Source organism: Cheilinus undulatus, linkage group 9 (genome assembly GCF_018320785.1).
Source record: "Cheilinus undulatus linkage group 9, ASM1832078v1, whole genome shotgun sequence".
In the NCBI taxonomy this organism is placed as follows: Eukaryota; Metazoa; Chordata; class Actinopteri; order Labriformes; family Labridae; genus Cheilinus; species Cheilinus undulatus.
In genome coordinates this window covers 21,321,482-21,343,592 of record NC_054873.1, presented here as the reverse complement: position 1 = coordinate 21,343,592, position 22,111 = coordinate 21,321,482, and the positions used below count along the sequence as shown (strand labels likewise).

General features: G+C 39.2%; 2 protein-coding genes across 2 annotated transcripts in view; one reads left to right on the top strand and one right to left on the bottom strand.

The window, feature by feature from the left end:
* Window positions 1-5,097: 5,097 nt before the first annotated feature.
* Window positions 5,098-6,733, bottom strand: fancf (FA complementation group F). The gene is made up of 2 exons (XM_041796745.1): window positions 6,663-6,733; window positions 5,098-6,375 (listed from the first exon to the last, which is right to left on the bottom strand). The coding sequence occupies exon 2, from the start codon at window positions 6,322-6,324 to the stop codon at window positions 5,296-5,298; it is 1,029 nt and encodes a 342-aa protein (XP_041652679.1). The 5' UTR covers window positions 6,325-6,375; window positions 6,663-6,733; the 3' UTR covers window positions 5,098-5,295.
* A 539-nt stretch (window positions 6,734-7,272) lies between these two features.
* Window positions 7,273-22,111, top strand: part of LOC121515770 (growth arrest-specific protein 2) — a 35,068-nt gene continuing 20,229 nt past the window's right edge. Inside the window, exons 1-3 of the mRNA XM_041796746.1 lie at window positions 7,273-7,513; window positions 18,245-18,406; window positions 20,992-21,122. Coding sequence (XP_041652680.1) covers window positions 18,262-18,406; window positions 20,992-21,122 — 276 coding nt within the window. The 5' untranslated portion in view covers window positions 7,273-7,513; window positions 18,245-18,261. The remainder of the gene's footprint in view (window positions 7,514-18,244; window positions 18,407-20,991; window positions 21,123-22,111) is intronic.

Below are 22,111 nucleotides of genomic sequence, written 5' to 3'. Positions count from 1 at the left end.
AAGGCTACTGCTCATCATCAGCGTCCACAGAGTGGGACACAGGTGTGACGAGGGGGCCCTCCCGCCTCTGTGATCCGTCACCGAGGCCAGACGAGGGCCGGGCTTGAAGCAGCTTAGGCGCGTGCCGAGGGAGGGCTCTACACCCCCTCCTCCACCCTGCCCCTCAGAGGACTCCCTATTCACACCGCCAGATGGGGGCTGGATCAGAGTTTTAATGAATGCTATCCTTCACGACCCCCTTTAGAAGCAGCAGAACAACAGTGGCCCTCAGCACGTCTCTGCAGTTTGTCACCTCACGCTGAAGCACAACAATAACACAGTGAATGGAGGAGAAAACAAGCAGGGAGAGGATGCAAGATGGACAAAATACAAGTAAAACAAGTGTGTTACTTCACCCAGAGGTGACAGAAATACACAACAAATACACACTATTCAACAGATTGGGCTGGTGGTCGACCTCCTGCAGTTTAAAGTGATATCATTACACTACCCAGTAATTTTACCATTAAGGTTAAGAGGAAAGGGTCATTTATGTTCATTCATGAGCCAAAACAAGTGCTAGTTAAACATACGCTCTGGTAACGGAGGGATGGCCCTGATCATTAGCTTATCTTTGTTACAACAACACCAGTCGCTCTCAAGGTAAGGACTTTTTGGTACTATTAACCACCCATAAAGGGGGATAAAGGAGGAGAGCTTTCTGGGGCCCTGCCAAAGTGGGGGCCAATAGAGTTCAGCAAAATCATGGTCCATTGTAAAGTAAAGCTGTGACAACCGTTTCTTTTATTTTTATCCAAATGATAACTCTTATCAGAGCAACACAGAATTTTGGTGTTTTTATGCTGTAGTATATAGCCTTCTTAAGAAGTAAACCCCTTTTCTTAAAACAGAATTAAAATGGGATTAAAGTGGCAAAAAAGGGCATTAAAGACACTAAAATACCGTTAAAATGAGCAGAAATGGGCAACACAAGTGGTAAATAAGGAATAATGGTGGCAAAAATGGGATAACCATAGGTGGAGAAAGAGGAAAAGATGTGTAAAAGTGTCAGAAATGGTGGAAAAGGAGGTGAAATGAGATCCTTATAGTAGAAGAAATAGGTTAAAAGTGGCAAAAATGTTCTGAAAGTGGCAAAAAAGGGGTTAACAGAGGCAAAAAATGCCAGAAAGTAGGCAAAATGATCTCAAAGTGGCAAAAACGGGTATAAAAATGGTGAAATACAGTTAAATGGGCAAAAATCATTGTGAAATAGGATTAAAAAGTGGCAACTATGTGTCAAAATTAGGAAAAATGGTTTAAAAGTGTCAAGGAGAGAAATGGGCAGAGAAGGTGGTGAAATTGGATTTAAAAGTGAAAATCATGAGTACAGGAATGAGCAGAAACTGCAGTATAATGGGATTTTGAAACTAAATACATGTGTTTACAGAGGCAAAAAATGGTTTAAAGTTGCAGAAATTTGTTAAAAATGGCAAAATGGTTGGAGAAGGTGGTGAAAATGGATTTTAAAAGTAGCAAAAATGAGCTCAATTGGCAAAAATGGGTAAAAAGAAATGTAAAAAGAGACAAAAATGGGTAATAATTGTGCAAAATTGATAAATTTGATAAAGTGGGAAATAATGGTTGCAAAAATAAGTGGAAAAATTTGTTAAAAAGTGGCAAGAATACATCATTTCAACATCAGAACCTTACAATAACGGACACACTTTTCTGCTCCAAAATGAAATAACCATTAGCCAAGATGGTTTATATATACTTAGACACTGATACTGTCAATACATCATAACTGTAGGGACCATTCTCTTGTTCGTCAGGGGTCCAGGCAAATCTGTGGGCAGCCTGCAGTTGAAAGAAATACTTACCTTCATTTATAGTATGCAGAGGCCCGAACAGAAGTATTATTTGAACTGTTCTTCAAGATCTTGACTTATTAATGTAATTTTCTTGGAATAAAAACACTGGTAATAATGACTATTAGTAATTTTCACTGGATCACAATAAAGTGACTCATTATCATGGGAAAACCAGTGTTGTTATGGTATAATGATAAAATACAGTATGTCAAAATCTAAACTGAAAATTTTAATGTGATCACTGGAAAACAAAGTAAAGCTTCTGCATTAGTATCATTTGTTAAACATATGGGTTTTACCCTGTCGAAAATAAAACGCTGAACACATTTTCTCTGGTACATATGGATACAGGCATTGGATTAAATTGTGTGCTGCTTTTCTTGCAGGTTTCTCATTTGGAGTCAGACAGTAACACACATGAATCATCACCATGACTGCTTACACTCTGTGCCAGTTATGTGTAAGGCTGTGAAGAAGAGTGAAAAACAGAAAATCTATAAAAGAAAAAAAAACAGCTCAGAGGCTGAAGAGCGATGTGCTGCTTAGTAACATGTGGCAGAAAAAAGTCCATGTTTATTTGGCTCAACAAGCTCAGTACGCCTCTGTGTTTGTCCCTTAATTATTTGTCTGATTTCCTAACACTGAAGTGGCTCAGGTGGGATCAATACTACCAAAATGAAAATTCAAAGTAAATGACTCATGTATTTATAACACAGAGCAGGTGAGATTTCTTTAATAAGTGTTGGTTTCTATCCAGCCAGATGCATATGTTCCTCACTGGTTGAAAATAAATTGGTTGTGTACATGCTGCCCTTTACTCAGTGACCCGTGTCTGTCTCTACGTGGATTGCTTTCACGGCGTGTTAAACGAGCCGTGGTCGTGTTGGTGTTTCCCTGCACTCTGCGGGGTCTGTAATCTGCTGTCTGCCAGAGTTATGTCACACACCAGCTATTGTGCGGGCTTTGATTGAAGACGCCTGATCTGACTAACTGATCCCTCCTCGCAGAGGTGCTCCGGCACATGGGCGAGCTCTCCGAGATGTGTGAATTGGCAGTCGAGTCACATGACTGGCAGCAGGCCAATCAAAATTTTCAGACCAGGCACAGCTTTGTGGTGAAAAGGCAATGCTGACAGATGGTGTGTGAGAAATTATTTTAGGTGTGAACGGTGATAAAATTGGATCAGACAATGCCTGTTTTTCCTTTGCTTATTGCATTTCCTTCTTTGTCTTAAAGCAGCGAATTACCAAACACATCTCTCTCTGCAGCTTTACACAAAAGGGAAATCATTTCTTGAAGACCTCGTAAATCAGCAGCTAAAAAATCATTTTAAAACTGCACATCTATAATTATCTGGTGGTAAGCTGGAATTTATGATGCTGAATGAATCCTTAAATCCCCAGAGACTAGTTTGTTAAGTATTCAGGTGCTAACAATTACTTTCACTGTAAGGCACAGGCTGCTACTGCTTACAAGGCCGCATGTGCTGCTATCAAACCCTGTGGCTGTCAATTTATTTTTACTGATATGCATTTGAATCACTACCACCTTTAATACAAGGAGTCTAGATGAGATAATATGCCAGTATTTCATATGGAAATGTCAGGTGAGTGCAAGTGTTTTTTTTTTTCCTGAAATGTGTCATTGATTTTTTTGCACACCTGCAGTATAAGATTGTCTTTGAGTCCCATGAGTTAACACTATTATATTTTGCTGTTATTATCTGTAGTATCAAAACTTAAACTTGAATAAAAAGGGAACAACAGTGATTGTATTAAAAACCTACATGAGTGTGCACTGACCCTCAGGTGTTTGGTATTGATGAGAATTCATGAATTTCTAGTCTATAAAACAAAGAGAACAAAGCTCTGCACTAGATGCAGATTAATGTGAAGATCAGGTCAGATATCGATATCAGTGTTTAATATAATTTAGTGATGCTGATGCAGTTTTTTTTTTCAATCATGTCTTTTAGTGTAAAACTCCCACTATATCAACATTTTCTCCAAGTTTGATCATGGAAATAGATCGGTGTTTGTCTTAATGGTCACTTCTGCTCTGTAAAAAAATCATACTAAAATTGGCAGCTTGACACTTACAATAGTAATGCTTTTTCTTTCTTTTGTCTCTAATCATTTCAGCTCTCTAAATGTTTTTACTTTTTATTACCACTCTTTTAATTACTTATTAAGACTTCCTCTTAGTCCCAGGTTTTGTAGTTGGGTTCCTGTGCTGGCTGGGTGCTCATGGGTTCTTATGAAGTCTCAGGATGTCTTCATTCTTGAGAAATCTTGGGATGTCTTAGGTCTAGGGAGGTCTTTGTTTTTATGATGTCTTTAGATGTTTTAGTACTACTGATGTCTGAGAATCAATGTTTTTTGGGTTTAATATAGGGATGCACAATTTCATCGGTATGATATTGGTATCAGCAGATATTAGACTAAAAAGAGAATTATCGGAAACAGCAGATATGACATTTCAACCAATATATTTTGGCTATAAAAAAACTGCGTTTATCAGCTGTAGACATGGTCGTACCAACTTTTTAGTTAGTGAAGTTTTAGGTTGGACCAAGGGAAGTCTTGTTCTTTATTCATCAACATTTATTACACTTAAAAATGTGTTTAAAGGACTGTAATTTGTTCCTCCTAAAAATTTCAATCGTGTGTTTTAAAAACTGAAGTTTCAGATCTGAACTACATTTCCTACTACTACATACCAGCATATCGTATCCCAGCAAACTGTGATATCCTTGAATATGTAGATTGGGGTTTTGTTTTGTTTAGGTTTGTTTACCTCTAGGTTTTTCTTGATGTTGTTTGGGTATGTGACGTTCTTTTGCTGTCTTTCTCTCTTGTTTTGGGTTCTGCTGCTTTGTTTTACCTGCATGTCAAAGCACTTTGTAAACCCTTGTTTTTGAAAGTGCTAGAAAAATGGTTATAATTATCATCATAGATGCCAACATAAAATTACTGAGACACAACAGATAAACATTGGTAACTAATATCTGTTCATGCTACATCATTTAGCACATGGGCGATACTGATGTTCAACTGATGTATCAGTGCATCCCTAGTGCACACACTTCTCAGCTCCCAATGAGTAACTTTAAGATTATATATTCCTTTATTAGTCCTTTATTAGTTATTGCTTTAATCTGTCCCAGAAAACAGAGATATTAAATATCTTGGCAAATTTTATATGTTGACTAACCTCACACTTAGTCCAGTAACACTGCCTTCAGAAGGAAACCATTGAATGATAGGAATATATGAACTAGTAGAGACAACACATAGTCTTAGCTGCTTTCAATAACTGCTGCTTCTGACACATTTGATTTAGTATTAGGAAAGTAATGTGCTTTAATAACCAGTTCTCCACAAATACAGCACTAAGACATTAACAGATGTGAACATTACAGCTTTAAATAAAAAAATACTGACAGTCAGCTGTTTAATACTGACAGAAGGTCTCCCCAAACACTCAGACCTCTGACATCGAAGTCTCCATCAGAAATTTTCAGTGCATGTAGCTCTTTTCCCACATCCTCCCTCAGAGAGGGGCTGGCTGTAAACAACGCCCTAAAATGCTCTATTAGTTTCTGATAGGACACAGTGGTTTGGTTTGTGCTGGTTTGAACCCATTCACCTTCAGTTACATTGTACTCCATATAAGAGGCCCACTTCTTCAGTATGTCCCAGTACAAGTCTTTAAACTTCTGATGTTTTTTGGCCAGGTTTGTTAGCTGAATAATGGGTAATGCAGAGCACATGTGCTGCAGCAGTCTGTGCTTCCCCCACAGCCAGTCCAAGAGAAAATCCTGTGATGCAGTTTGTGAGTTTTTTGTTATCAGCAGAGCTGCAGTGATGACCAGACAGAGGTGTTCAGCTTGTCCTTCATGTCCCTGGACAACAGAGTCCAGAAAGCGCTGTGTGTGGCATGCATCACTGCCTTGGCTCAAAAGAGCTCCCAGCCTCTCCATCAGCATCACCCCCTGCACCTCAGCCTCAGCACCCACAGATGACAGGTCTGTGAGAGGACTCAGGAGTTTACAGGCTGATTTGCACTGGATTATTTGGCTGCAAAAGCCGGTAACATCCTGATCCTCACTCTCTTTGGTGTTAAGAGGAACAACAGTGTCAAAAAGTATCTTAATGATGGAGACTGGTAGGACAGGATTGTTTAACAGTCCATCAAGCAACAAGTGCTGACATCGAGAGAGATCCGAGAAGGAGACATCGGTGTATGAAGGAAAAACGGCTCCTAAACTTTCATTTGTGACCTGCAGCTGCTTCTCCATAATCCTCCTTATGGTGGGGTTATGTTGAAACCTAGAAAAGAGGTTTTCGCAGTACCGTGCCCAGTGAAAAGCTCGGGTCAGAGTTTGTTTATCCCACTGATCCACCACACTGCTGTGCGAGGCTACAGCTAGCAGCTCCGCCGTCTTCGCTAAGTTTATCAGCACTGCCTCCATGTGGCGCTCTCTGCGTTCACAGTTCAGCCAGAGAAATCCGCCGATGAATCACTACAGAGGAAAGACTTGACTTTAATAGCACCAAAACTGCCCTCCGTCGACAACTACGTAAACAAAGCTAGCCCCTACGTGGCAGGTTAGCGAAAGTAAGCTAGTTTCAAAACTAACTGTTAAACAACACTTCCGGTGGTACGTTTCTGAAAAAATATTGTATTTGCTCCATTTTTTAAAATAGAATATACAGCTTTACGTCCATACATGATTACGACACATTCTTATATTAATTTTAAGTCGAAATATCTAAAATAGCAGGTAGTTGTCATTTAATTTATACTCACTTGTCAGCATCAGTCTCGTGTCAAGCTGTTGTTACAGCCCAGTGCCGCTTTCACAACAACGCATGCGCATTGAGTGCAACATTTCCCCAACTTTATTTCCTTCAAAATAAAAGCCATGGAGGTATTAGATTTGAAGTCTGAATGGAAGTTAACTCGGTCATTACACATACATTATGACTTTTTAGCCGTTTATATTTTTGGGATTAAACGAGTGTATTTACAAAAAAAAAAAATTTACCCATATTGTACAATCGACACTAATGGAAAAAAAAATCTTGCTAGAACGATTCAATTTTAAATATATATATATATATCACCATTGGGCTTTTCATCATTATTCGTATATGGTGTGGATTACATAACTTTACTTAGTCTAAATGAAAGGAACGGTGTCATTCTCGTTTTCTCAAAGTAAGCATATGTAAATCCTACATAGTCTATCGGTTTGATCAGATAACGTGAGCACACACAAACAAAGAGAAATCCACTGAAACAGGCGTGTCGACATATCAGTTCGAGCTGACCTGCTGAACTGAATCCAGAAATGTCATAATGAGGCAAAACAAAGCGGAGAGAAGAGGGAGGCAGTGCCAGCAGGATTAAACTTCCCTCCCATCAGCAGCAGCAGCGGTAGTGTGCTGTGTGAATGTACATATGTGTGTATGCAGTCAGATCCTTGTACAAACTCGCTGTGAGAAGGAGAAAGACCTCCCCAGCTAACAGTGGTTCAGTGTTTTGGACCCTAACCTGTGGGTCGGTGCACCGCTCTGCAAAGCATGAAAACTGGGATCCAGCAGCTCACAGGACGAGAGAGAGAGGAAGGTGCACAACCAAGGAGCTGAACCCTCGGGGTGAGCACGGATAACGAGCTTTGTTGTAGACCTGATGTTTGAAACTTTTTGCTTCTTTACTGCTAGATAAACGCCAGAGTTTTAAAACTATCTCTACTTTGCTGTTATACTTTTATTTGTGCTGAAGAACCCCAAGCTACTGTCACCACAGTGATGAGACTGAATTCCATCTTTTGTGGCTTATTTGAAAGTTGTGTCTCACTTTTATCAGTCTTAAAGCTGTTAAGTTGACTTTTAATTTCTCTTAAAAATAAGTTAAGGCATTGTATGTTACAGAATCTATCTTCATTACAGCCTGTGCATTGGTTTTAATTAGTGTCTGCTATGCTAGATTTGAGTCATAACTCATCAGGCGTCATCCCTTGATCCCATTTCCAGACTGGTTCCAGTGTCTGTTGTGGCTGTTTTTATATGTGACAGTAGTAAAGGAGGAGACAGCTTTAGTCTTAAAGCTGTAAAATAAATAAGTGTTCAAAGAAGCCAAAGCTAAACCATCCAAATAAAACTCATTGTAGTTCTTAATTGAGTTTCAATTTCAGTTATAATTCTAGCTTTCCATAATCATGAAAAACAAGTTAATGGAGATTAAATCATTACTATGCTGCTTGCAATGTTGTGTTGTTTTGTCCATATGCTTTACCATGTATGGTAAATAGAGCACATTCTCCCATGTGCTCTGTCCCTTTGACCAAAACAGCTCTTGCTTTAATTTAAGTGAGGAGCAGAGAGAGCCATGGTACGCACTCAGGTTAGTTTGAAAAAAGGGAAAGCTGAAGTAGATGATTTTAGCCAGATGATTTTGACAGCCAAAGAAAGGTAAAACTTGAACAATGCCAAAAACATGCAGAATTTGTTGCATGTTTGAGGCTGCCCCTACGACATATAGGGATGCACAATATTTTCGAATCATATCGGTATCAGCAGATATGAACATTTCCAAGAGGATCTGGCCGCAGATCACTATGGTGGGGTGTTTTGCAGACACCTACAGTGGGGCAACCTCGGCCGTGGGGTTGGAAGTGATGTACAGTTCATTTCCCAAGCCAGAACCAGAATGACGTACTGAATGACTTATATTTTCTGTCAGAGGTTACAGTAAGTGGCTATTTTTCACAACCGAAGAATGTTATTAATAAAAATTTACTGGGTAAATTTCTGTCTAACACACCACAAACTAAGGAAACTCTAATGAGGGTTAGGGTTAGGCACCAGAACCCTAAAGGTTAGGGTTAGGGTAAGGGGGGTTGGGGTTGAATTACCCCATTGTAGAGGTCTGCTCATATATACAACCAATATTTTGGCTATAAAAATCTGCCTTTATCAGCTGTAAACATTGATCATACAAACAAGTAAATGAGTGGAGTTTTTGGCAGAACCATCATACCTTCTTCAGCTAGAGTCTTTTTCTTTTTTATCATCATTCCTTATAACCTGGCACGCCAGATGGATGTGTTTCACACAACCATCTGGTAAACCACTCATAGACAGTGTTTGGGAAAGGGAAGAGCCTTTGAAAAACAGCTGCACCCCTACTGAAGGTGTAAACTCCATATAGAGCTGCATAACGCAAACCATGGTGACTGTAGACATGTCAGTACACAACTTTTGTCGTTTTTGAAAAGAAAACAACTCAATGCTGTTCTTTGTTCTTTTTAACGAAGAAATGTCATCAAGTTCTGATAAAACTGGCGCTTTAGCAGCATCCACGCTAATGTCCTCCGCCACAATTGCACCGGCCTCTTGTTGCTACTTGCTTACGTCATGACTCTGCCGTGCCCAAAAGTACTGCCCCTCGACGCTGAGTGGTCCTGTCACTTTCTAACCAGGTGCAAACGGTTCAGACGGGAGATTTGCAAGATGGATTCACTAGTGAGAAACACAGAAATGGGCGAATCTATCTGCTTTGCAAGGTTACATTATGTACACTTTAAAGTGGGATTTAAAGGCAGAAGTTTGTTAATTGGATTTTCCTTCAACTTTAATTTGTGTGTTTTAAGGACTGAAGGTTTTGGCCTGAACTACATTTAAATATTGCTATCAATATCAGTATTGGCTAAAATTAGTTTGTAAATATCAACATATTTGATATTAGCAAAAATCCAATGTCGTGCAGGCTTACATATATCTGTAATCATTTGAAATTCATGTACAAATTGATAGATCATATTTTTGATCTTATTATCTTACAAAATGACCAAATTATGATTTCTATTATAATCAAGCAGCCCTTATACATTGCATTGAATTCAGGCAGTGCCCAGTTAGATCTTTCTCTGTAAGTCTTTCTTAAATATTGTCTGTCTGAAATTCAGTTTTTCATATTTAAGTTAAAAAGTTAAAAGATTATTAAAAGTGTGCAACTCATGGACCTGTAAGAAGACTTTCTTCTTTAAGTCAAGAATAAATCAGTCCATGGTTATGGCTCTTGATTTACACTCAATGTGTTGCACTAACAAACACCATGACATTTTATTTGCTGAAGGCTGATTGTGTATTTTGTCTTGTTAAAGTTAGCGTAGTGCAATTTTCTACTTTCTACTCTAAAGGTCTAAAGGTCACACAACTGGTGATACACGGTGATGGCCAAATACAATGCAGAGTTCACACAGTGCTTATTTGCAGTGGAAACATGCTTATATCCCTTGTTTAAATGCGCAAATTAGCCCTCAGACCAGTTTGCTGTTGTAGAGGAGAAAGACATGAAGGAGCTGCGTGGTTTATGAGGACAGAGCCACTCTTGTTTTTTGCTAATTGATGTGATTCAGCAGTTGTGTTCCCATCCCTGGAGCAATCTGCAGCAGAGCGTGCTTTAGTGGCTTCACTGAAGTCACAAGGCTCTTCTCAATGGGATTATGCACATTTGTATATCCCTGTATGTTTGAATATGCTGGGCTGATAAGGGTTATCTTATTCAGCCTACTTTTGGAGTCTGATTCTAAGAATAACTCAGTATTAAGCTGAGCAGAGTGGCAGCGCTGGCTGTGTTTTTGGCGTGCAGCTCAAAGGTCAGGCTACAGTGTGGTGAGAGGAAACAGATATGTGTAACAACAGCAGATTGTTTATTTGGTACTCTTTCCTGGGAGAAAAACCCAGTTTGATGTTTAGTTATGATCCTGCTTAGGAGAGCTTAGACAAATCATTGCATTATATTAAAGTTATAAATGGCATGTTTTACAGCTGTTTACCCATAACTTCAAGCTCCTGTTGGAAACTTTAAAGTTGTGCCGATCATGGTGCCCCCTGTGGACAAAGTGTTACATCTTGTGTCTTTCCTGATCTTTATCTGAATAAACCCCACCTCATCCAGGTAATATTTTTACAGTCAAATGAAGCGCTTTACATTAACATCCGCCAACCTGCCAAATGCAGCTGGATTTAAGCTGTGGCATGTAACACGGTGACTCCTACCTATCATTCTTGTAGGCTAAATTTCTTAAAGTTTTATTTGTTTCAGAAGGCACTTAAAATAAGAAACTAAATGCTGTATGACACAAAAATACATTTCCTATGAGCACCAGTGTAACACCTGATTTCACTAGTTGAACCCACTTATTGACAATCATATTTTTGGCTGACCACTGAGGTCAGCCCTACACATGGCAATGTCTGTGTCTGAGTAACTGACTGAGTAAGTGACCATAATTCCAAAGCCCTACCATAACAGAGTTGCGTTTGCTTGTACTGAATGCTGGCAGTAATTTTTGCACTTCACCATTGGTTTCATTTTTCAGGATCGGAGGGTGCCACTTGGCTGGGACTGAGCTGCAACGGCGCTTTTGTCTGAACCAGACAATGTGTCTAAATCCGAACAAGAGCAGAGAGCAACACTGAAAGCTTGCTGTGACAGAAAAAATATTCTCGCTCTACTCCCGGTTTGTTTTGGCATAGCTTTCCAATCATAGTGGTGGGCTTGTCCAGTACTGGCCAGCGTTAGCTGTTAGATTGGATGTCGCCATAGGACTGCTGCAGTTTACTCCGAACTGGACTGCTGTTCTTGTTAAACCCAGAGCAGAGCCATACCGACAGCTTGTCTTGTGCAGAGAATAAAGAGAGTGTATAGCTTCACTGCAGTTCTCTAACTGCAACTCAGTCATTGAGTGTGTGTTGTATTTCAATCAGATGCGGTAGAAGGAAAGCAGGAGGGGAGGGGGGATGACGCTACTGAGGGCTTCATTAAAAACAGAAGGAGACAGACAGAGAGAGGGCAACATGTAGCTTTTTACATTTCAGACTCATGATTTGAGACTCCTGCACAATCTTCGTTTTTTAATTTTTCCATCATGATCTCTAACAACGCTAACATGTTGGTAGTGTAGACCTCAGGCTTCTATCTGTTGAGGGCAAAAGTTTAAGAATACTGGAGGATAAACACCTGAACTTTCTCCTCTTAAATCTCCTCTCTGACCACGGAGGATCAGTGTATCAGTGCTGTGTGTGCGCGCTTTAGCGTTGTGTCTCTGTGTCGCCCGCGTGAGCCAGGGGTGTGGCTATGTTAAAAAATATATGGTAAATATTCCTTTAATACTATATGTTTGTGGGGAACAAATTAATGTTAAAATTTCAGCATTTGCGTTCTTAAGAGAACACTACCTGAAACGTTTAGCATGCCTTTATTTGGAGGGAATATAATAATTGTGCTGTTTATAGATAATTAATGGACATAAAAGACGATAGGAACACTAAAGTGGAAATTCAGCTTAATTTTACACATATAAAGACCCTTACACACCTGTCAGAGGAGAATTAGAAATGTTCATGAAACCTGCTGCAGTTTTTATTTTATTTTAGAATAAACTGTTCATTAACTGTTAGTGTTTTATTGTTAGTATAAACTTTCTACCATTAAAGTCTTATATCTGACAAAAAAAACATTTGATCTCCAATGACACTGTCTTACTCACCATTATATGCCATACTTCATCCTTAATTTTGGGCCCAAAAAGGCCCAAAAGTTCTGCACAGCAGTGTTAATATTGGCAGCTATTTTTGATTTAAGTGTTAGCAACAAGGGGGGTTAAAGTCAAGCCCTGTGATAGCTTTGCCAATGTGGTAACTGGAGGCAGTAGCTACAGACATTGAAAATAACTTTAAAGAAATATGAAGATTGTTCCTGATGGCCTTTATTTGCTTTTGGAGGTCATAAGGAAACATCAGTATTAGCAGTTAAAACATCCCATATGAGGTTTAAGTGCAAACACTCCCTGTTTGGCTTTTTGAAAAAGCATTTTTCATCTATGCTTAAGGGTTTTTAAATGATGTTTGTTTGAAAAAGCAGGATAATTGTCACAGCCTATATAGGATGACCCCTTTTTTACTGATAAAGTCCAGGGATAGTAATAATGATAAGAGAGTAAATAGAATAGGCAAAGGTATAAAAGAAGAAAGGTTTTTATAATGCTTGAAAACAAAAGTCTGTTTTAATGTTTCCCCCTGACAGATCTGTCCAGCACCCACTTTTGTGTTTGTTTACACATAACCCCAGTGAATGGTACGATTGAGTCTTGTGCTGTGAGACATCAGACGTTGTCCCAGTGCCCTTGTTCTGTCCGTCAGCCTTCACCTCAGTGAACGTGGGAATGTAGCACCTGCGTGTGAGTGCTGAGCTCCACAGTTTAGTTTGTGTACGCAGCCAGGATCGCTTGTGTTCGGGAAGATAACACGACCTTGGTTGGACATCAAGGTCCCGATGTCCAGTGTTGCGCCTTGGTGTTATTTGGTTACAGACAGACTCCACAGGGACCTTGAAATGTTCCTCAGCTTTAAAGGTCAGATTCCACACATTGTGATACACTCACTCGGTATTCAGAGGAAAATTTTCAGCACTCTCAGACTATGAACTAATTGTTTCCCACAGCTTCACCTCCTTGTTTGAATAAATCTCTTTTATGATTTGCATTGAAAATCCTCTTGCTTTATTCTACAGTGAGAGAGATAAGAGGATGATTCTGCTTTTGTTGAAGAGTTCCTTTTTTTATGTCAGTCACAAATAGTAAGATAAAGACATTCAAATCTCCTATGCTGTAAAGATAAATCATGAAACGGTCAAAGAGTGCACCAACTTTTGAAAAGTTGGGGAATAGTCCTTGCTTTTCTGTTTTATAATTAATGAAATGACAAGAGCAAAATATTTCATTTTTTTCTTTATTTTGCTTCTAGAAAATCTGACATATCCCTCTACTCATGATTCCTTAAATTAAGGCTGTTCCCAGGTGTCTATTTCCTTATTCAGCTAATGCTGCATTCCATTTGTCATCGTAACTCGTATTCTGACTTGTTTTTCTGAATTCCGACTGGAAGTGGCAAATGGAATGTCTATCCAAGTCGTATTTACAACTCGTAAACTCGGTCTTGCACAGAACACCCCGGCCTCGACATCACAACATGTTGGCACAAAGTATTAAGTGTAACTTTGATTTTGACCTGTTTTCAGAACCTTTTGCTGTTTCTCAGTGCATTTTTAGAAATTGTAGACACAGCACTACCCTGCGGTTGCATGTTGTGTGCAGTGACAGTCTTTTAATACATGAATACTGCGCAATGTGCTGTTTTAAAGGTTTATCAGCTAACAACTGATAAATGTTGCTGAAAACAATGACAGGCTAACACAAGAACAGCATACGTCATTTTTCCAACTTTTTTATTGATATATGTGAGTCACATATATGCATATTTACAAACTTTATTTAAATGATTCACCTGTGTATATACAAATTAATACACTATATACATGGGGTACCTAGAAATTAAATAAACACATTTAGGGATTCACAGTTGACCAAAGTTTTTAGCGCTTTTTTGTGTTTCATGCCATGTAGTGAGCTCATATAATATTCTATTTCCATTTTAAATTGTTGTGTCTTTTGTAAATTTTGAGTCCATTTACACTTGTAGATATAATATTTATCAAACAATACAAATAAATTCAAAATATAAAGCTTTTGACAGTTTCTATTTCCATTGTTATAATGAAAAATTGCATACCTTTGCATTCCTTTAAACCGAACTTTGGAGCTGGTTTGTACATTTTAGAGTTGCTCTACATCCAACCAAAATAAGCGACTATGGAGACACTTTTTTTTTCCTAACTTGTCGTGGTTATGACAAATGGAATGCAAAGAACTGGGAAATCCGTATTTGCAGACAAATTTAACGTCATTCCAAGTTCTGACTCCTGACCTCCGAGGAAAATGGATCGCAGCATTAGTGCTCATTTAAATAGCATTTAACCGACTAGTCGAAAGAGGAGAAACTGCTTGGAGAACAGTCAAATTGATCACAGGGTCATTGTTTCAGTGGGTGTGAATTGAGGCCAATATGCTGTAAAGTGAGGCTAACATTAGCAGCTAGCTCCACCAGCCTTCATTCCTCTTTGCAGATCAGTGTCACGTTTGCTCATCACTTTGGTTGAGAGTAATACATGAGAATAACCCTCAACATCCTACAGACGACTTTATTTCAATTTTCTTGTAAAGAAACTGTCATACCGCTCTGTTCCTAAAACATGTTAACAGCTAAGCTTTTCATATTTACGTCCAGTGAAGTGCTAGGAAAGCACTGGTGGGTAGACAGCAGACATTAACTGGAGCTAAAACGGCTAATAGTGGCAGCAGACTTCAATACAGTTTTAAAAGAGCATTTGACTAACTGGAATTTCAGGCCTGTGTTTATAAAAAAGATTGGTAATTCATTTAACTTGCTTTTAAGTCTTTAAATCTCTCTAATTTGATTTACAAATATAACTCTTTAGCCAGCTAACTGCATACATCCCTACCTTCAATGCACAGCCAGTCATACATTAATTTGGTAGGCAGGGGTGCAGGCCAGCAGTGTGTTTAGTTTCACCCTTTAGGGTTAGATAGGTACACCAGCAGTGGTGTGCCAAAAAAGTAGGATGGTACGTATCAGTTATTTTGGTACCTTTCCCAACTTTTCACGGTGGAAATGCGAATGCTTGTGTACTGACTGCTTTGGCAAATACTGTATTTTCTGTGCTATGATTTATACTGACTGACAGAAAGCAGTACCTATCAAGCAAGAGTTGTGAACAATTTAACACTGCACCAGAAACTTCCACTAACCTCTCCAGTTAGCCGAGCAATTTGCTACTATCCACTTTGTCAAAATAAAGTTAAACCACACTTTACATAAAGAGCACACCCTGTTAAAATGAATATGAGGACCCAACCTAAGACAGCTAAGTAACAAGTTTCCCTGCTTTTTGGAGCTGAGGGCCCCAACTTAATACTTCATGTTGCCGTGTAGTTGACATAACGTGCTCATAGCTAAAAATATTAGGTCAGCAAACTATTTTTTCTATAGAAATTTAGATTTCAGTTGGCTCAGCTAAAGTGAACCGTCTTAAGATAAGACAGTTTGTGAAATTTTATGGATATTCCACCGTCAACTGTAAGTGCTATCATTGGAAAGTGGAAGCATTTAGGAACAACAGCAACCCAGCACGATGCAGAAGACCACAAAAAATCACAGTGGTCAATGACTGCTGAAGCACAGGTTGCATAAAAGCTGCCAATACTTTCTGATTCCATAGCTGAAGAGTTCTGAACTTCCACTGATTATAATGTAAACACAAAAACTGTATGATTAGAGCTTCAGGGAATTGGTTTCCATGATTGAACAGCTGCATGCTAGCTTTACATCACCAAATCCATGCAAGGGTCAGATGGAGTGGTGTAAAACACACTGACACTGGACTGTAGAGCAGTGGAAACATGTTCTTTGGAGTGACAAATCACACTTCTCTGTTTGACAGTCAGGTGGGTGAGTCTGGGTTTGGCAGCTTCCACAAGAGCATTACCTGCCTGACTGTTGTGCCAACTGTGAAGTTTGGTGGAGGAGGGATAAAGGTATGGGGCCTTTTTGCAGGGTCTGTGATAGACTTATTATCTCCAGTAGAGAGCAGTCTAAATGCTTCAGCAATCCAAGACATTTTGGGCAATGCTGTGCTTCCAACTTTGTAGCAAAAGTTTGGGGAAGGCCTTTTTATATTCCAACATGGCTGTGCCTCAGTGCACAAAGCAAGGACTATAAAGACATGGTTTGATGATTTGTGTGTGGAAGAACTTGACTGGCCCCTACAGAGTCTGGACCTCAATCCCATCGGGCACCGTTTGGATGAACTGGAATGGAGATTGCGAGCCAGGCCTTCTCATCCAACACCAGTGCCTTGCCTCATAAATGCTCGACTGAATGAATAGGCACAAATTCCCCCAAAACCCTCCAAAATCTTGTGGAAATCCTTGAGACTGTAATAGCTACAAAAGAGTTGCCAACTCCATAATAAAGTTCATGCGTTTGAAAACATGAATCATTACAGTCCTTGTTGGTGTAATGGTCAGGTTGAAAAATACTTTTGTCTGTGTAAAGTGTGTCCCTTTTGAGTTACCATAGCTGTCATAAAACAATCTTACTTTTTGTTCTTTCTTAGAAAGTATATTGAGTCAGATGAAGAAGCCACAAAGTCTGAGTGTTCACGTAATGAAAAATCAATCTAAGTATTGCAGCTTAAAGCATTGCTTGAACGATGATGGCCACAATGATCCCTAAAACAGGCACTTACCTCAAGTGGAGTCAGACTCATTTGTGGACAGTCATCTACCAATGAGGAGACGGACTAACGAACAAGCAGAGATAGAATGTGAATGTACAAAAATAAAACAGTGTAGAAATGTAACTCTGTCTGCATCATACTCTTCAAATATGAGTGTGCAGAAGTATGATTGCAGGCACTTCTTTTTATGGCTGCAGATATTGGCTGTTGATGTGTGTTGTCACTCTGCTTGTGTCTTACATCTGGCCTCCAGTTGTTTCGTCAATTACTCACTTGTTTCAGCAGCAGATCCATTAATGGAGTGACACTGCACTGAAAGACTGTCTCATTAAAGCTCATTCAGAGAACTCTTGGCTGACACAGTATTGAAAACGGCTGTGAGAACCGTCTTATAAGTAACTGTTGACTATTTCTCTGAATATTGATGTCATGCAAAAACATAAGGTCTGCTGCAGTGTGGACTGGACTGGATTGATTCAACCTGTATGATGGACTGTATCATAGAGAGCGGGGTAATCTGAAGGGGCTCTTTGTTCCCGTCTGCTGTTTGTTGAATAGAGGCCCTTCTGTGTAAGTCTGGCTGGTGTAAAAGTGTCTCTTGTCGGGGAAAAGGGCGGAGAGGAACTGTTCTGTCAGTGTCTCATGTCATCAGGTGGACTGAAAACCAAACCAGGATTTAGTCAAGAGGACAAAAGTTTTCAGATCTTCTTTTTCTTTCATCCTTTTCTTTCATTTGGGAACATTTGGCCTGAGCTCCAGATGTCAAAATATGCTCATCAGTCCTTACAAAGAGGCATTTATGAATACTCTTACTGTTTTCAACATCGCATTCAGTTGAAAATCACCAGTGTACAGGGTCACAGCCATCCTCTACCATGATACCGGTGTTTGCTAGTGTTAGCCCTTTCAGTTAAATGATTTGCGAGTAAGAAAGGCGTAGGAGGAGATACATTGTCCCTATTGATATTCAATCAATGATAGATAACTGATTGATCATGAAGGCAATTCATGTGTCCGGGGAAATTAAGAAAGATATCAGTGTATATACACATGTTCAATATTTTAATTCTCATGTACATTTAAAACTGATTTCTTGAATCTGTACTTTAGGGCATCATCTTTGTCATCTTTGTGTAACTTATCTCCCTCCCCCACTCCTTCAGACCATCAGTAGGGAACCATGTGCAGCTCCCTGAGCCCCAAACAGCCCAGCGGGCCTGGCCTCACTGACATGCAGCAGTATCAGCAGTGGCTATCCAGCAGACATGAAGCCAGCCTGCTGCCTATGAAAGAGGACCTCGCCCTGTGGCTCAACAATATTCTTGGTGAGCAACATGAATCATATGACTGCAAATTGGTGTCTTTGCTAATCTATATATTTTCTCAATCAATCCATTTCCAATTAGAATACCTTGTATGTTGATATGATACTATGTTGATACAAAAGTGTAGATTTTCATCTCTTTGTATTTGATGCAGTTAAGTAATAACTTTTACTACATAGGTTTCTCATTCCTGTATTTCATATTACTGAATTAAAACACCTTGATTTGTGGTATATGAATGACTTCCCACAAATATAATAAACTTGGCTCACAAATGCGAGGTGCTGCTGATTCATTCAAAACTTTGTCGCAGAAAGAGCTTAGCTTTTCTCTAATATTAATTGAACAGGTATTGCTGATGTAAACACCTGTGCATTGTGCTGGGATCAATCTGAACCTCATTACAATCTGTTTTAAAGTCCTCGTGTCCCAGAGTCATTGGTCACGCACTGCCATAGGCTTACCGTAAGTGAATAATGGGTGTCATTAAGGGTCCCTCAAATAATGCACACTCGGTGGTGGAGACTGAGCAGCAGAGGGAAAACCAGCGGGAGCTCTGCGTAAGGTTGCTATTGCATAATACATGAGCCTATGCAGCGCTCATATTTTACTGTGTAATAACTAAACAAATTTATGATGCACTCTGAAGATCCAATTAAAATTGGAGACCTAAATTTAAATAGATCCATGTATGCAAAGATTTTGGTTTACAAATATAGATTTGGTTCAGTATGATAAGATTTTATATTGATTTGATTTATCGTATTTATTTCATGAAATAGAAGCCCCAGATAAACTTTCAAATCTGGTGGATGTGATGCAAATCCATGTGATGGAATGTGATACAATACAGTATGACAATAGGCAATACAACAGGACATGACAAGCACAAAAGTTACCATATAGCATCTACCGTCCAATACCGTGCCTTATAACTCCATACCATACCTTACCATACCAAGCCATATTATACAATACCAAACCATACCATACCATACCATACAATACCAAGCCATGCTGTGTCATGCTGTACCACACTCTACTGTACCGTACCATAGAGTACCATATCAAATCATACCATATGATAAGATAGATCAGGCTTCTCCTTTGGGAAATATGTCTTGGACTTCTTGTTGTTTATTTAATCATGGGGGAGATTCAGAAGTAGATTCAATAACTCAAACAGTTATTTATAGTAAACAAGTTAAATACATTTGGATTGATTCCTGATTAAGCTCCCAATCAGCTTTTTTTCTATAGCTTTGGAGCCAGTGACAATCAAGCTTTTGTGAGCAAAACACAGATTCTTCAGATTCCTCAGGCAGATTAGGTTTTAATTTCATAATCAAGTAATTGTTCCCTGGATTATACGAGGCAAAATGCCTGTTAACAAGTATTTTATCCACATGTTTTGTTAAGTCTTTAAAAGGAAACTAATCTGCTCAGTTTGTTCACCTGAACTTGCTTCTGAACTGTGCATAACTGCATTCAGTATAGCTGATACTGCTCTTAGTTACTCTATGTTAATTCCTTTGGCCAACAATGATTTCTCTAATCTTTTGTAAGTCAGTTAAACTTCTGAAACTGTTGTCTGCCTGTGTTAACAACTATAAAGGACTGGACTGTGTGTTTGTACCACTACCAGCTGATCCGGAGAGCTTCTGTCTGCTTTTCTGCAGGATCAAGGACAAATAAAACTTTGGACCACGGTTTTTCAGCAGCTTCAGTGTGTTCCCAGTAAATACACAATATCGGACAGTTTGTTGGTTTAAGTCATATTGTGTGTGTTCAAATGAAGAAGGCACTGACATGCTTACACATCCAGGTGGGAGGAGTGGTGCTGTGTATCGATGATCGAGTGGGAGTGGTATGGTTGTGCGGATGAGTCATGTTGTTGTTGTTGTTGTAGGCAATTTATAGGACTGAATATAAGAGTTTAGTTCTTTCTTTTAGAGCCCTGGGGAAGTCTAAGTCCTCCTGGAGCGAGGAAGAGTTTGAGTGTATATGACGGGAGCTTACTTGTTTCTCAAGATTTCAATCTCTCTTTTCTGGGCTCAATTACAACATTTGGAACTCATTTAACACAGACCCCTCCTCCAATCCGATGCAGAGAGGGGATTTTAAAAAATCTCCCTGGGTTCTTTCCACAGACCCCCCTCCCCGCCACCACCTCCTATTTCACAATGATCTAACTGAGAAGGAATGGTCGTCTGGAAGTCAGTCAACTGGACACCACATGTTGATCACTAATCTATTTCTGCAACCGTGCAGCATAATGAGGCTTTACTGTGCACAGTCTGACGCTCCCTTTTAATGCTACCCTGTCTTTACCAACCTATGGTACACTTCCCAGAAATTCCCCTTAAGTTTCCCTCAAGTCATGTCGTAATATTTGAACATTTGGACCCTGCAGCGCTGCTTAACCCAGCAGCTCAAAGCCAAGCTCAATCAGCCAAGCAGACTCCAAGAGTCAATAACATTGCATCTGGAAATTAAATTTTATATCCCTATACTGTATATATGTTCAAAAATGAACATTTTTACTTTGGATTTATAGCTTTACTTTTTATGTGTCCCCTGTCAAGGTCTGGAAATCACAGCAGAGAGCTTCATGGATCGCTTGGACAACGGCTTCCTGTTGTGCCAGCTGGCTGAGACGCTGCAGGAAAAGTTCAGGCAGAGTATCGGAGAACTAGCTTCACATGGAAACAGCAAGGTACAGAGAAACCTCAGGATGGTGATGACACAATAAAAGATAGGGAGGCCTTGACTTGTGTTTCTGGACCAACTTTGAGTTTGCATTATTCAAAGATTATTTACTACTGACTCATGATCACAACTATTTTAACATTTTCCTCCTAAATTTGAGAAAGATGATGAAATCTGGCCTGATAAGCAGCATATTTTAATTTAAGTTTGATATCAATTCTTTTGTGTGCTGTGTGGGACAAAGCTGCTTGAAATCAATGGTATTGAAGGTATATTGACTCTCACCAAGGCAGGAAATAGCAATTATATCATGTTTCCCTCAGTAGGATAAATAAAGACCTCCTGTTTTAAATGAATATTGATGTCATTGCTTTGAGAGAATAACATAGTAAAGAAAGGCAATACAAAAATAAACACACCTTTTTCAAACTGTGGGGATTTGACTTTTTCAGTTTTTTAACTTCATGAATCATTTTTTTTCAAGGAGCTCTAGAATTTCAGAAAATTGTGCACAAAGGGCAGGATGGAAGGTGAGAGACTGGGGATATGATCTTGAACCTTAAGAAGGCTGTAAAGAAAGAAAACCAGGCCAAAAAAAGAAAAAGAATCTAAGTCCACAAGGACACATAAGCCAATGGGGCCCAAAATCTCCAGTGAGAATTACAGGAATATGGAAAAAGCTAAATCCTTGTGAGCTTTAAGTGAGGTTTAAATTAATTTCAAGACACTGAAGGATCTATATCATCTTGTTTTTACCAGTAATTCAAACCAATAGAAAGTGCTATAGCCAGAAGTATTTAACTGGGTCAGTGCTCAAGAAAAAACAGACAGGCTTGAAAATATTGAGACTACGCCAGCATTTAAAAAATGCTATAGTGCCTATCAAAAGTATTAATTCCCATGTTTTATTGATTTTACAGTTTAGTCATGGTCAATGTTTTTTTTTATGAATAAACCCTCTGAAATGTCAAGGTGCAAACGGATTTCTACAATGAA